At 42.0% G+C, this 16,536-nt stretch overlaps 1 protein-coding gene across 2 annotated transcripts in view; it reads right to left on the bottom strand.

Moving 5' to 3' along the window:
- Positions 1 to 6,164: 6,164 nt before the first annotated feature.
- Positions 6,165 to 16,536, bottom strand: part of LOC309720963 (apoptosis-stimulating of p53 protein 2-like) — a 31,135-nt gene continuing 20,763 nt past the window's right edge. Inside the window, exons 9-20 of one of the 2 annotated variants that reach the window (XM_082558235.1) lie at positions 16,298 to 16,462; positions 14,927 to 14,974; positions 13,441 to 13,624; positions 11,235 to 11,357; positions 10,959 to 11,080; positions 10,423 to 10,831; positions 9,136 to 9,977; positions 8,285 to 8,422; positions 8,043 to 8,176; positions 7,742 to 7,908; positions 7,427 to 7,626; positions 6,165 to 7,338 (exon numbers count right to left, since the gene is read on the bottom strand). In XM_082558235.1, the coding sequence (XP_082414361.1) occupies positions 7,297 to 7,338; positions 7,427 to 7,626; positions 7,742 to 7,908; positions 8,043 to 8,176; positions 8,285 to 8,422; positions 9,136 to 9,977; positions 10,423 to 10,831; positions 10,959 to 11,080; positions 11,235 to 11,357; positions 13,441 to 13,624; positions 14,927 to 14,974; positions 16,298 to 16,462 (2,574 nt within the window). In that variant the 3' untranslated portion in view covers positions 6,165 to 7,296. The remainder of the gene's footprint in view (positions 7,339 to 7,426; positions 7,627 to 7,741; positions 7,909 to 8,042; positions 8,177 to 8,284; positions 8,423 to 9,135; positions 9,978 to 10,422; positions 10,832 to 10,958; positions 11,081 to 11,234; positions 11,358 to 13,440; positions 13,625 to 14,926; positions 14,975 to 16,297; positions 16,463 to 16,536) is intronic. The other variant, XM_082558236.1, reaches the window with a different exon arrangement.

Consider the following 16,536-nt stretch of genomic DNA (forward strand, 5'->3'; position numbering starts at 1 on the left):
AGTGCCATTTGTGGGAGCATTTCAAGTTGCTAAATAACTGTTATAGCCCATATTTTAATAATATGTATGCATTAAGTCCATAGTAACTACATTAATTGCAAAAAAGTGCAATAAACTACAAAAAAATTGAAAATCATTTTTGTTTTGTTTTTTTACATATATTTCTACTTGGAGAAATTTAAGAGGTTTATCCCTCAAAACTTTAAATACAAAAAAGTTGCAAAAAATAGTTTACAACAACAGGAAATTTATTTTGAGTGTCTCCATAGTTTTATTTTGGAGATACACCAATTTTTATATACACTGCAGGAAAAACAAAAAAAAAAAACAATCCTATGATGCAAATTTGCAAAGAAAACAGCATGTGCATCAAAATAAACTATTTCCAGCAGTGCAATTCGAGTTCTAAGCATCCCAGAAACTATTCAGAAAAGCCAAACATGACCAGTAGAGGTTTTTAAGGTCTACAAGTAAAAAACTACATTTCCGCGAAAATGACGTCACTTCCGGTTTCGGCCAGGAAATGGCGGACATGCGACAGTTTGCGCTGACTTCTGTTTCACTGTGGGAAGTGTTATGAACAGCTGATCGGATCGGCAAAGCGTGTTTCTGGAATATTATGTTTTTGTTCCTGCAAGCGCTTTTTATGCAATTTTTGCAAAGCTATATGTGGAAGGAAACCGTGACCGAGGACAAGCTGATGGCATAAGATGTAAGTACAACTCCTCCGGTTTCATATGCAAGATTCTACAGGGATTTAAAAATAGTTACACAAAACGGAGCGTGCTGCTCTGACCGGATTTAAAGGGTTAACAATGACTTTAAAAAATAATATAAAATAGTGTGCAACACCACTGAAGTTTTTTTTTTTTTACCTCTCTTTTCAACCAACAGCAGTCACTCTCCTCTCCAAATAACTTCTGCTTAGCTTTCCGAGCTTCCCTCGGGTCCTCTTAATCAGCGGTCTCCAACCTTTTTTGCGCCACGGACCGGTTTATGCCCGACAATATTTTCACGGACCGGCCTTTAAGGTGTCGCGGATAAATGAGGGAGGGGCTAATAATCGGCTCAGTCATTTTTAATGATCGTTGAAAGCCCAGATCGTAATCGTGATTAAAATTCGATTAATTGAGCAGCCCTACGGTATAGACAGCAACACATCCAGGTTCTGCATAAGCTGGCGGAAATACTGGAGGTAAAAGGCTGGAGGGAAATAGCAACAGTGCAGTAACATCCCAGAGGCAGATCCATTTCATCAGGAAGGAGGATCAGGCCCACGTCAGCTCACAGTAGACAGTCCCTAGTGTTCCCGGGAGGCGAAAGCTGATCTTGGGAGTGGATCTCAACCGTGCTCTCAGGTTCCCAGAGAAAATCGCCTCTGGGAACCTTCTCTGACCAAGACGGTCATCACTTATCCTTCCTTTAAATCGAGCTTTTAACATTCCTAGAAAAAGTTGGTTGCAGAGGTTATACCAGAGCAGCACCTCTGGGATCCCAGGGCCAGCTACAGGGCGTAGAAAGGAGACATCTCAACTGCTGCTCCACCACCCTGAGATGTTTCAGGGTTAAAGAAGCGAAACATCAGCAGGTAGTCCGACCTGTGCTCTAATAATGACTGCAGAACTAGGAGGAACACTGACCCTAATTGAATCCCATCAACTTTTAGTGAGGAGGATGGACCTGGTTAGGTAGAAGAAACGCAGTGCTGCATACATTAACATATAATCTAAGAAGAAAGATGCAAAACCACTGATTAGTTCAACTGAAAAGTGATTAGGTTAACGTGACTGATTACCTCATTCAAGAATCAAATGAAATAAATTAAAAAAACAGAAAAGGGCAGGGTGGATCCATGCTGTATAAGTGCCAAAGTCTGACCATCTGAATGTTTCAGCAGAAATTGAGAATCATCAGACCAGGCAACGTTTTTCCAATCAGGACATTGGAAAAATGTTCAAAGGAGTGGCACCCTGTGTGGTCTTCTGCTGCTCTAGCCCAAGCCCTCTTTTACATATCTTGGTTGTAAGGAGTGGTTGTTTCAGTCACTTGCCTTCCCATCAGCTTGAAGCAGTTTGGCCTTTCTCTGACATCTGACATCAACAAGGCCTTTTCACCCAGATAACTGCTGCTGTGGATATTTTCTCTTTTTCTAACCACTCTGTAAAACCCTAAAGATGGTTGAGTGGGAAAATCCCAGCAGATCAGCCCATCTGTCCCCCATCAAGTGCGCCACATATAAAGTGATATATAAAAAACCCCTACCTTGGGGTAGGGACAGGCTTAGGGCGTCGGGGGGTTCCCCGGAGGCATCTTCCTTGGGGGGCTCAACCCGGGGTAGCGGTCATGTCCGGTTAGGGGCTCTGTTGGCTCTCAGGTGACTGTTTCCTCGCGGCTGCGTGCAGCGGGGCTAGGGGAGGGTCTGTGCTGACGGACGTGGGTTACTGACCTGGTAGCCTGGCTGCCCCTGGGTGGGTCCGGGATGGGCGTGAGGTTCTGGGGGCGCTCCGTCTCTGGGCTGGGACCCGGACCGGGCCTCGGGGGCTTGGGTCCTGGTTGGTGTGTTGCCGGGGTTGTGGGCGGGTGGGTGCATGGGGGCCCAGCCCTGGAGCAGGGTGCCGCCGGTGCGTCGAGCCACCTGGGGGGCTCTTCAACTGGTGGGGGAGATTGTCACATCTTGCAGGAGCTTTCCTCTCCTCAGGAGCTCCCTCTGCAGGAGGGGGAGATACAGGAGAGGTGGCGGAAGATCTCAGCCTGGGTGTTTATTGTCTTATGTTGTCTGGAAGATGAGTGGATGGTGGGGTGGGTGCAGTTTTCTCTGTGGTGGGGTTGGGTGGACTGTCCCGGGCTCTGTGGGGCCGGGCGGCGCTGCTGCACTGGGCCCCGGTCTGGATGGGCCTGGGCCCCCTTTCCCTGGCGGGTCGCGGAGTATGGGGGTGCCTACTGGGGTCAGCGGGGGAGCTGGCCCCAGGGAGGGGTCACTTGCCCCTCCCTTCCTTCCCTCAAAAAACAAGCGCGTCCATGCTCACAGGTGTACACACGGGTGATCACACCCACAAACTACACCCTTTTTGGCTCCTACCTCAAAGCACACTGTGTTCTGTTGATGTTATGTGCTGCACAATAATGTTTAACATTTAGTATTTACTGTCATATTCCCATATATCATTGTGATGTTGTTTATTCTATTACTCTTGTTCTCTTCTGCTTGCTTTCTTTTTTCTTTCTCAGCAGGTGATCCAGGTGATTGATATATGCATTTTTTTTCTCTGCCCGTTCTGTTGGTTTTTGTCTTTTGCCCTTCTCCCCCGTCCCTCTTCTCAGCTGTTTCTCTTTCCCTCTTTCTTTCTCCCCTTCTTTCCCCCAGTCAAGTCTGTCCCGTATTCAGTAAGTGAAAATAAAAGAAACAATAAAAGGTGAATCAAATGGACCATTACGGCAAGGCTGGGATGGTCAGTTTGGTAAAGTAAATCCGTTGAGCATCTTTCTTTGCCTTTAGACAACAATTCTGATGGCAAAAGAGCCAAACGGGACAGGCCAAAAAAGAAAAAAAAAAAAAAAAAAAAAGATCACCTGATCGACACTATGCAAAGAAGAAAGAAAAAAAAGAAAAAAAAAAGAAAAGAAAAAAAAAAACACCTTTTCTTCCTCATTCTTCCTATACCCGCAAAATATACATGCAAAAATATATTTGATTACTGCTGTTTAGATGCATTCGATGATTATTTGCATTAATGAACAGTTGAACAAGTGTACCTAATAAAGTGTGCATTGAGTATATGTTGTGGGTTCACCACCTTTAAAAGTTGTGTGGCTGTGCAAGATGTATATTTGCATACTGCAGAGAACAGCATGTGTTTGAAACTAAAGATGTTCCTGTGGTCTTTGCTACAATTGTCCCGTTTAATAAATTCCTTTTTGTGTGCTACTAGAAGAGTCACATTACCCACATCCAGGCATGCAGAGGCAATTGCTCCTGTGACTCCCCATCTCTTCTCTCATGCCTATAGCTTTTGGTCCCATCCAGACCCCTGGTTAAAAATAGCATTTTTAGATGTGGTAATATTCATGGTGAGCAGGATTTCACTTCTTGTGAGAACTGAAATACAAATGTTTTTTATACACTTAATGAAGGCGTCTTTGAGGAAAACCGGTTCCTTCACTCTCCCCTGTTGCTATCCCAAGAATTGATATACATAGGACTGTATTTAATCTAATGCACGAGCCCTGTAGGTCTTTATATAAAAACACAAAGGGCTCATTCTGCTGGACTGCAGAGATCAATTGGAGCTGAATTATGAAAGAAAACTGCAGACGCTATCTGTCATAATACACTTGTTTATACCGAAGTTTTAATGTATTATGAATGCATGCATTGATAATGGATGCAGTTTGTCATGTTCAGAGGGCACTGTTGCTGCTGAATTCAGCCATTTATCTCAACTCCTTGTTTTAATTCAGCAAGGATTTTGCACACTCTGCTCCATTAACTCCAAAGATTCAACATGTTTAACTAAGTAATTACAATAGCAATTTATTTAAGGTTTAGAAATATGACTTTGAATGGAAATTGCCTCACTATGTGTGGAATTACCTTTCAGAGAGCTGCAGACAAACAGGGCAGATTTTTTTTTTTTTGTTTTGTTTTTGTTCAACAGGTATCTTTATCTGTCATTAGCACATGCTACTTGAAGAAGCTGGTGATCTGGCTGTATATTATACCATATAAGCCCATCACTGACGTATATTTTATAATAATATTTTCCAAAGACATTATTGAGTTATAACTGTTAAAATGGGATTTACCAGGCACCTAAAATCCAATACTGTGGGTAAAAAAATGACTCAAATTAATGACCAAAGTTGATTTGCACTTTGAGCTCTGCTGGACCTGTTCTCTTTGTGGACAGGCTGTTTGATCAGCTGAACTGTGCTGCTGCAGTGGCTTTGAAGTTTTCTTCTCTTTGTGGAATTAACTAGTTGCACTTTTCTAATGTAATGTGACAGTTTTACATGTACTGTGACAGATTTCCCAACTTTTAGCAATAAAGAAATTTAGAAAGCAAAACTGAATAGCATCATCCGTTTAAATTTGAACTGATGGCTCCTCCCTTTTGGACTGTAATAATCAGGTAACAAACATGTAATAAGCATCTCAATAGCACGTTATATAAGTGCACTGTAGGCTTAACATTACCTCATAAGCAGTACATCAGCCCTGTTATTTGTTCACCCTGCAGAAGAAGACGAAATAGCACACACAGCACTTGATACACCAACTATAATGCTCTTTCCTTGGCTCCACTCTGTTGGGACCATACGCTCTGCTCTCATTTGGAGAAAGGTGATTAAAAGGAAATGAAGTCATTATACTGCAACATTCAGTAATTTTTTTTAAACACACTGAAGTGTAATATAAGAAGGATTTTCAATGTCCCTAATGTCTTGTTACTGTTAATAATGTTTGTTTGTGCTGCTTCCACAGTAGAATAATTAATGTGATATAGAACACTGTTCTCTTGTCAGTCCTAAGATGAGTCAATACCGATGACACACATCTGCCTTTTAGTAAGAAAATACCCAGAAAAAAAAATCATCATATTAATAGGCTGACACCTTCTGACACCAACAATCATGCCACATTCTTCCCTTCTGTCACCTTTTTCTCCCCATTGTGACGCTGTTTCTGCATGACTAAATGCATCGACTTGCTGCCATGTGATTGGCTGATTAGATAGGTAAGCACTTTGGTACACCGGTTTTTGTGTGTTGATATGGATGCAAGATGGGCATGTACACAAACAGCTCCTCGTTGGCATCTTCACAAAGAATCACTAAAAAGGTCTCTGTCTCAAGTCAGCGAAAGTTACTCATCCTTCATCTATTTACCACTGCACATACTTGTGTTAACGTCAGTTTCAAATCTTGTGTCCACGCTTTATAATGACTAACAGAGCCCGTGAAGACGAGAAAATCACTATGTAGTGTCAACTACTGTCCAGCAGATGGCAGCGAATAACTTGTAACAAGGCCATAAGAATTTTTTTCCCCCCCACACTGATTATATAATTTTTTTTGTTGTGCATATAAATGTGTGGCTTAATGTTAATTCATGTTTGATTCCTTTTGATTGTAAGACACCTGAAAAGAAATTACATTAGAGCGACTTAGTACAAAGTTTTTATTGTAAATGTTTGAAATACTACAATACATATGTGGTTACAATTCTGACAAAATGGCTAAGGGAAAAAAAACGTAACAAAAAAAATAAATACATCAGCACTGATTGATATGTGGTGAGCTGAGTCTTGAGATATTTCAAGCTACATCTTATTTTAATTATTTTTGCTTTTAGGAATCGATTTTACTTGGAAAAGGTTTGTGACAGCTTTGTCTTCACAGAATGGCTGTATCAAACTCATACTGCATGTTATTCTCCTGTGTCCTCAGACAGCCTCTTATGAAGTTTTGTAATAAAATAACTACTACAGTGACATTTAGCTAACTTTTATGACAGAAACACATGTATACACATCATCTGTGGCATCTCAACCACGTGCAACTGCAGGAAAGCAAGCCAGCTTTTGAGGTGTCATTGACCACAGAACGTACAGCAAGAGATAAAGCAAACAGCTTCGGCGCTGTATTCCCCCCTCAGCTGTTATTTCTTCTTCTAATTGTTTAGCCAGAACAGCAGTGGTCACGGCCGAAACTTTACAGCTCCAGGGCAGTTGTACAGAGGCACAGTGACTTAACACAGGCGATGACAAATACGCCCTGAAAGATTGTCACAGTAACAGAGTGTTTCAAAAGCATCATCATCACCCTCCACTCATTAACCTCATGCAACACAGAGTCGTAGGGTTTGTTAAAAAATAACCAGTATTCCAGACATAAGATTTAAAAGACTACTCCAATGTGTAAAAATCACTTTCAATGAATAAAAAATACTGTTTGTTCCTTTTACATCCCACTGTGACATCAAACAACATTCCAGACACTAAATACAAAAGCAGTGGAAATAAATGAAAAGAAAGCCTTTAGTGTCATAAGCACACAGTACACAGTGTGACCTGTAATTAAAAAGAAGAAAGGAAAAGAAAAAAATAAGAAAGGGTGACTCCCTCTCTTTTGTCGATACAGAAAAGTGCCGGAAACATTTGATCCTTCATATTGTTTGGTCTGTCCTCATCTTATCATCTCACAAGGTGTCCTTTTCTTCACCAGTCTATTAAAGCCTGTGCATATGTGTGTGTTCAAAGTTCTGCCAGAGTGGAAATGTGCAGGGATTCCTGTATTTTAAGCCAGCGTCCTCTGTCTTGGTTTTATTCTGGGGTAGAGCTGTAGAGGACAACACAAAAAACATATTAATAATCCACATTTTAACACCTAGAATACTACACTGATAATACGCTGATTCATAACTCACCCCTAAGAGGTTGCGGGGAATGTAACCCTCAGTGTCGCCCATGCGCGCCCACCACCACTCGATCTCATCTTCGTCCTCCCTGCGGACGATGGTCATGCAGTCTCCCTCGTGGAACGAGAGCTCATCAGGGTTTTCAGCAGAGTAGTCCCAAAGGGCGTAGACCACACCCCTGTTCATGATACCCATTTTTTCTTGCACGCCTGAGGAAAAATGACATTTTAAACACTGAGTTTTTGTTGAAAGAGGGAGGGGGGGAAAAAACAACATTCACAAGACAGGAAACAATAATGGAGAGACAAAACAGCTTTTACTGACCATAGAGGAACTGAGAGCACTGGGTGTAGCCTTCTTCCATTTCTTCACATTTATCAGCTGCCGTTTGCATGTCGCTGTAAGTCATAGCAAACACTGCTGCTCCAGACTCCACCAAGAACTTGCACACTTGCACATTGTTGCAGGATGCAGCACAGTGAAGAGGTGTCCTATTTATTTTAATTGAAAAAATAAAGAAAAAAATGGAAAAACAAAGAGGAGAAAATGTGACACGTATTAGGAAAAAAGAAAAACAGTAAAGCAAAAATAAAATGAATGTGCTCAGCAGCGAGCATGAACTTACCAGCCGTCACTATCAGCGGCATTAACATTGACACCAAACTGAACCAGGAACTTTACGATCTCCGTATGGCCGGCACAGACAGCGTTGTGTAGAGCAGTGATGCCTTCATCATTGGGCTGACTTGGATCTTCCACCTGTGATTCAAAAACCACAAGAAGTGAAATACTAGTATAATACCAGAGCAGATTACCAGCAGGAGTGACAATATAATATATAACAAGCTTGTGGGAGAGATTTCTTACTTCGTAGATGATTCTCTGAACCAGATCAAACTCTCCCTCCAGAGAAGAGTCCAGCAGCAGAGCCAGTGGGTTGAACTTGACTCTCATGTTGTGCTCGATACGTTCAGAACCAGGCTTGCGCAGATTGGTCCTCTTTCCCTAAAGACACAACCATAATAGTGTATCACATACACATAAACGATCTTGAACAGCACAGAAAAAAAATATAAATCTCAGAGAGAGGAGACGTCCACTTGCTCTTGCCCTCAGTGTGGGCTTAAAGCAAATGAGGGACTTGTGCTTCCAGCGAGCTAATCCAGTTTATGAACGCAAGCTGAAAAAAACTAATTAATTCCTCCAATACCACGATTATGCAACCCGATATGGAAAAAAGGTTCTTTAGCTTTCAAATTGAGGTGACAAAAGGAGGGGACTGGGCTGGAAAATGGGTCATAACACTGATTTCTCAGTGTTACAACCTGCTACCTTAAGATCAAAACCGCTTAAGGAGTTAAGCAACAAGAAAAAGTAAACTGGTGTTTATTTTTAAGAGAGTGTGTAAACTGCGCAAAGCGGGGTGGATATCGGCTTAAAGAGAGCAGAATGAAGCCCATTTTCTCCTGAAACAATAGCAGTACTTGATGGTGATTATTCAATTATATAACACCAGAGCAGGTCACTGGTGTTCAGCAGGGCCAAGTGTAACTCATGATGTGCCCCTAACAAACATGTGAGAGGATTTACAAAATGCACGCAGCACAAATACAAACACAGGTAGTGTCTCCTGTGGACTGCAATGACTAGTTCTTCTTTCAAAAACAAACAGCTAACAGCCATGTTATAATTGAGATTCTACAGATTAAGATTCATACCGGTGGCAGAGTGACCTGTCCAGTGACCTCAGGTGCTTTCATGTTGAAGGTGTCCTCTCCAAAGCTGTCCTGCTCTGCTCCGCTGGGGTATGGAGGTGGTGGGTATGGGGGGAATTCTTCCAGGAAGCCTTCTGGAGGTGGAGGGGGCAAACTAGGTTCTGTGTCCTCCAGACCAGGAGGTGGTGGCGGTGGGAAAAGAGCATCATCTGGCCTTGGGGCTGGGTGGGATGGTGGAGGAGGGGGAATAATTTCCTCAGTCTCCAGGATGGCCGGTGGTGTGTAGGGCTGTTCAGTAAAGGCTGGGAGTGGAGTGTTGATACCTGTGGTCTGTGAGGGTTCCTGAGTTTGTCCTCTCTCTGATGGGTAGTTTTCGGTGCCAGTCGGAAGGCTTGGACCATGTGGTCCGGCTGATCCTTCCACCGCTTTCGCTGCTTCTCCAGTAAACGTGGGAGTGGTTGGTGTGTTCACAGTGGTCTCCATAGCTGCCAGGGTAGTTTTCTGATAAAGGAGTTTCTGAATGTTGGGCCCTGCCGGACCCTCTGGTTCAGTGATGGAGCTGCGTTTCTTCAAAGGCCGAGGGGCATTGTAGAGTTTCTTTCTCAGGGCTTCCAGGTCACCATCGCTCTGCCTGTAGGGGTTGGAAATGAAGGGAAGCAGCTTGGTAGGGCTGAGTGGCCGGGGGATGCGCTCTGTCTCTGGCTGCTGCCCCTCAGATGAGCTGGAGCCTGTGTTGTTGGTTCCATTGTTGTCAAGTTCAGTTTCTGGGGCTGGGGAGCGACGCTCTAAGTATGGATTCTCTGGATGTGGGGAGCCTCCACTGGAGATCAGTGGTTTACGATACACTACAAACAAAAAACGGGAAACAAGTGTTTAAGACAGCGAGAGAGAAAAAAAGAAGAAATTTTTTGGTGCATAGCTCTTTTTTGGACACATTTCACCACTTCTCTCCCTTCTACTTCTACTAACTTGATATTCAGAGGATGGAGCTTCTTTACAGCAGCCTTCACCATGTCACAGCATAATCATTATGCTTTCTATTATTAAGTTGCAATGTATTTGATTATTTTTTGTATTTATTTTAATTCATTAATTACAACAAGTAGGGTTTTTTTCCCGTTTCGTCTTCCTCATTAAATGAATGGGCTATATTATTTTACAGAGTTAGTGTGGAATACAAAAAGATTCTGAGGACAGATTCAGGACTTTGATAAACTTCCTTTTCAATTTTTATATATGAATCCATCTACATCAACTGTGTATGCAAAGATGCTTAATGTATATTCTTACCACTGACAAATCCGTTGGTGCGGTTTTGAGCCCTGTTGAGAGAACCCTGCACAACAGGCAGGAAAGGCTTTCCTGAACCCGACTGCTGTGTGTACATGGAGTAAATGGAGCTGGCAGCTACGATTTGCGGTTTACTCAGGTTGGCTTCTTTGGAGGAGGGGAGGTCTGAGGTGAAGGGCCGTACCGTGGCTGCAGGTGGAGTGTCCTGCTTGGAGGGTAGAGGGAGTGTCTGGCTCTGTGACGGTGGGTGAGGGCTGCGGCTCTGGGCGGTGTGGGGCTGCTGGCTGTGGGGCTTGGCTTTAGGGAAGGTGCCTGTGTTGAGGCCTGGTTTGCCATAGGGAACAATAACGGGGCCTTTCGGTTTGCTGGGGACAGGGGGAGGTACCTTGACTGGAGCTTTGGGAGCCGACTGATGGAAGTTGAGGAAAGAGAAAGATAGTAAATAAGCTAGGGTTTTTTCTACAGGTATTAACAAATCTTTCTAGTATTTTTTTTTCTCATGATGATATAAAAAGTGTGTTTTCATTCCCCCTCACCTGAGCATCCCTGACAAGGTCATCACTGCTCTGGTTTTTGCGGAGGGAGGTAGCCGGAGCCTCTGTTGGCTCAAACATGGAATATGGACGCACTTTCCTGTCCCTCTTCAATTCTGAATCATCTAGCCACAAAACAAACGGAGAAGATGATGAAGAAATTAGTTTCAACACAGTTTGAGGAAAAAAAAGAAAAGAAAAAAAAAATCTTGTTTTATAGGAACAGGAAGGGATTACACTTTATTTCTGCACGTGTGCAGTATGTGCCTGTGTCTTTACCTTGGTCTGTGTTAGAGCTGGAGTGAGAGTTCATTCGTGGCAGTGTTGAAGCAGAACCGTGACCATTGGTGTTGGGCTCTGGACCTGAAGAACTCCACTCTGCCAGTTTCCCTGGCTGAAGGCCTGGTGAGCCAGCAGAAGAGGACAGAGAAGATAAAGTATAAAATGAGATGCAATCGGTTTTTAAAGAAATAATGAACTAAAGCATCAACACAGAAATTCATTCATTATAAACACAAAGTTCATAGAGCTTTGTGTTGTGCAGTGTCATACATAACAAACCTTTTTTGAAAAACAACAGATTTTGTGGCATTTTGCATTGCTCTTCATTTGCTCATTTGCTTCCATGTCTGCGAAAATCTCTGGTCAGATTTCCACAAAAGCATGGAGGGGTATCTTACAACTAGCAAAAGTAGCAACACATAGCAAAACCATGACTTCCGTCACAGTTTCTACACACTTTAGTTAAATGGTCCATTAGAAGAAGGGCTGTACCAATATACCAACAGCCCCATATATTTTTCTAGACCAGTCCAGACCAGATTGGGTTGGTCACAGTCCACCCAGGATGTCAGTTCAAGTGAAGGTTATGTGTTTGTTCCAACTGACCCATTTAGAGCTGCAGAGAAAGAACTGAGGAGGAAACTCAACAAGCACGCTTTAACAAACAGCAGCAAAACAAGCAAACGGGATCAACGATCCAGCAAGAAAATGATAAAAAACTCGTTTTTGGTGAAGATAACAGTCATGAAAAATGAAAACATCTAAGCAAAGATATCGGGAAGCGCATATGTGCAGACACACACACACACACACACACACACAACACAAGTGTGTACCTTTTCTTTTAGCCCGCAGCTCTTTCAGAGGCTTAAGCAAGAACATGGCTTCTGAGGAAGATGCATTCGAAAGACAAAAAAAACAAAAAACAAAGTAGCCTTAAAGCGCCAGATCTCCTCTGGTTCTAAACATGGTTTTGGATGGGCCCAGTCTGGGCCCCCCAAGGGGCCATGCAGACCACAGCACAACCCCCAGGAGCCTGCCTGTTACTGTGCACAACGTCCCTGATAGAGAGGAAATGGGAATGGGTGTATAGAAAGAGCAGATCCCTTCTCATCCCCGCCCATCCCTATCTCTCTTCTTTCCATACTGCAAATCAACTCAGCATGCAGAAATAATTGCATGCAACAACACAACAGACTGGAGAGATGCCTGTTCCGTTCACTTTTGGTATGTGAAATTGCTTTAAATAGCAAAACATGAGATGACGATTTCTTCTGTTGTTGTTTTGTAATGACTAATTTTGGTGTTGGATCATTCATTTTTAATAACCTGAAGCATACTGCTGGCACAAAGTCTTACTGACGGACCAGTTTTAGGATGAGAGAGTAACTCTCTCATCCCACAAGATAGAGATGAAGCGCATAAGAAGGAATTACAGTGTGGAGGATGGTAGAAAGAACAATATGTTGCTCTGGTCTCATTGGTTGGATCACACTTTCACTTCCATTACATAGAACATACCTTAGTGCTGTCCCCAGTTTACCATGTAACAAGATGTGAAACAGATTGATTTTAAAGCAGCACAGGAGCAACTACATTAGGGACAAATTTGCAGCCTTAATAAAATAAAGGTAAGTAGCATTGTTTGGAGTTTTAATTTCTTATGGTATAAATAATTTTCTGTATAGCTGTTTCTGAATCTATATTAAGAAAGGCATGCGAGACACACTTTGGCAAAACAAAAACTCAAACTACTTTACTCAAAACCTAAAAAAGTGTTTTATAAAAAAAAAAAAAAAACATCCCAAAAAAACAAAAGACTATGAAGCTCAGGCTAAGCCATGCTAGATCACAGCACAGCACCCAGGCAGTAACTAGCTACCTTCTGAGCTCAAAAAGACATCACAACCAGCAGGTGTCCCAGACTCCTTTGCTCCTGCTGTAAATGGTAAATGGTTAACGAACTGCTCTTTATACAGCACTTTTCTACTCCTTTACTGAAGAGTGAAAAGACTTTTACCTATCATCATGCTGAAATTAACAAAACGTATTTAACTGAAAAAAAAAACAAAAACAAAAAAAAAACAAGAAACATAATTTAGCTGGTGATGTAAAGATGACAGCCTGATATTTGAGTCAAAATCAGAAAAGGAAAAACTTTTAAGAGCAGCAGCACTTCAGACTGCACAGTCTGGGTGCTCACCTGTCCCCGCTTTGCTCTGTGGCTCGTGGGCTGGGAGGGTGGCAGTGCCGTCTGGGTAGGCAGGTTTTACAAGCAAATCGTGTCTCGCTGGGCCCCTCGGCATAGTGGACGACTGGATGTACGGACCGACCGCTGCCACACGAGACGGACCCGACTGCTGTCCGGCTTGGGCATCGGAGGGCAACTGTACAGTGAAAGGGTAGAGAAAGTAAAAAGAAGACTGGTTAGTGAGAGCAATTTAAAGAGCCTGTATTACAGTAAACCACAGAAAGGGATACAATATTTAGACAAATGAACATAAATGACAGAATGGTAATCAAAACTGTAAACTGCTGAAATGAGTCCACAGAAAACACGCTGACAACAATTTTGAAAAATGTAGTTTTCAAAAATGAAAGGCACCTAAGTCGATTACTTAAACAAATATACAGTGGATGAAAAAAATGGGAAACTTGAAAATTCTCCTATACAAGTTTTTTCTACTTGGTGGGTGAAAAGTTCACTTTAGCCTGTGCGTGGTGCCAGAGCAGGCCATGTTTTTATTCCTCCCCACTCAAAGATAGAAAAAAACAAAACAAACATGGATTAACTCTTGTGAGCAAGGAAGTGTTCAGCCTTTTTCAGAATGATCATTTGTTTTGTGAAGTTTACTCTCAAGAACCTTAGTGTGGGACCTTTGTATTTATGCCAGTTGGTGGTGTATAAACCGAAAGATGGCCAGACAAGGAGTCCAAGTGTGTAGGATTTGTCATATAGAAACAAATGTTGATAAATGCCACAAGAAGGCAAAAACCCAAGAATAGGTGCAGCAGAGCAGGTGTTATAATGTAGAACAAAAATGCTGGAATAACCGACTGACATCTCCAACCTTAGTGTCTTAAAACACTTTCATAGATATCCAGTTACTTTCTCAGCAATGGCTGTTAAGTTACTGCTGAACTACTATCTCTCACACACACACACACACACACACACACACACACACACACACACACACACACACACACACACACACACACACACACACACACACACACACACACACACACACACACACACCAGTTTATTTGCATATTTACTAATTACAAATTAAAAAAAATGTTTTAAATAAAAAACCAAACATTTTAAGATCTAATGACTCCAGAGCAGCGCAGCAGTCTCCTAAGTGTTGTTGCTTTATTAAGTTAGGACAGCACCTTCAATATAAACACAGCAATTCATGCCTTTTTTAAAAAAATTATCCACATTTAGAAAACTGACTGATCAATGTTCACCTATAAGTTGGCACGAGTTCTTACAGCTCAACAAAAGCTGGTCCTATATCGTTTCCCTTTAAAAAAAATGATCATTGTAGGTTTTATCCATCAAATGAATGGAGCAACAAAAGTTAAACAAATGCAAAAACTAACAAAGTCTGAAGCCAAATCACATTCAGTTTAGAAATCAAACAGGTACGTATGTATAGCTGCAATACTAGTTTAGTTACCTGAAGGTGTGTTTCTTTTGAAGCCCTCTCTTTACCAGGATAGCCATTCTTGAGAAAACAAAAGCACAAACATGCAACAGAAGTTCAAAATACCAAATAATCCCCCCTTTCCCCCCCTATCCAGTATTGGCCCTTTTCACTGTTTTCTGAAGTATGTGACTAAGATGGTGTGAGATGACTCTCAGCTGGCAGCTCTCAGACTACCTCTTGGTCAGTATGTTCAGACGTGTTTGCTGGGTGATGTTAGCCGGACGCTTGCTGTTTAGTAGGAGGAGAGAGCAGCTTGGATGGAGTGTGTCTTTGTGCTGGTGAGAAAAAGGCTCACTCATTATGATTCTAGGCAGGGTGTGGGTAAATCACCTCACGAGCCCCTATTCAAGCTTTCCTCTCAAACACACATGCACACATAAACACCTTTCTATGTACTGCTTCTCCTTTATTACATATGACATTAAATAAAGAGGCCAGAAGGCTATAAAGTAAGGCACGAGTTGCTCATTATCTAAACAATTAAAACAGATTTAAATTTCCTTCTAAAATGTATTATTTATGTTTTAACTTTTAATCTTCAACACTGTTTTGGCTGAGTAAATACTGCAAACCAAATACTCACGAGGCTGTATTTTGAATCTAAAAACACAGATAAAACATAACAACAGGGGAGTAGAAAGACACCAGAGACTGAGATCAGAACTGATACCTCAACACTAAACAGGATTACCACCACAGACTGCCTTAACTCAGCCTTCTGATTTTTAATGTGTGTTGAATCTTGCCATAAATGTTTGCATAAAAGACGGTTTAAAAAGGCAACTGAATTCTTCCACTTTTCATGTTTATAAGCCCCACCAGAAACAGATAGTATCTTCACTGACATTCCTGCGTGTCTGTGATAGGAAGTCTGCACATACTATTCCTCTCTCATCTTCTGGCTTTGTTTCTGTCAAATGGGACTGAAAACACAACCGAGTGAAGGAGTGGGAGTGAAAAATCAAACTCAATTCCTTTATATGATCAGAACAACCTTCCTTTCCCACCAAGATCCAATATTGGAAAAAGACAGATAGGAACTGATTGCTCTAAGTGAGTGAGGAGGGGTGGGGGGGAGCGTCACTTGACCATCTCCAAACAGAGGAAAGAAAGTGTGAGAAGCTTGAGCTCAGAATGTCAGACGTAGAGATACAAACAACTTTTTATCACAAGGCCACTAGGGGGAGTTCTGATCAAAAGCATTTCTACTAGTTAGTACCAGAAATTAAAATTAGTACCCTGAAAGATTGTCAGGGTGCCATATAACAATTAAAGCGATGGTTTTTTTTTTGTTTATTTGTTTGTTGTTGTTTTATGTAGTTTTGGTGCAATAATACTTACGGGCAAGTTCTCTTTCTGCTGCAGGGCTGCCTTCTTTTTCCACAGCCGGTCTCGGAGCTCACTGATCCGTTTGTCCATAGCAGCCACTTCCAGGTTGCGCTTGTTCAGACTTTCTCTCTGGTGCTGGAGCTTTGAGTTTTGATCCTGGTTGAGCTTGTTCCTCAGCTGACCAACCAGCACAAACACAAATCAAAAACTGTGCTAATTTTAAACAAGTAATATGTTTGGACTTGAATTTT

This window comes from Aulonocara stuartgranti (genome assembly GCF_965226115.1).
Source record: "Aulonocara stuartgranti genome assembly, chromosome: 13".
Lineage (NCBI taxonomy): Eukaryota > Metazoa > Chordata > Actinopteri > Cichliformes > Cichlidae > Aulonocara > Aulonocara stuartgranti.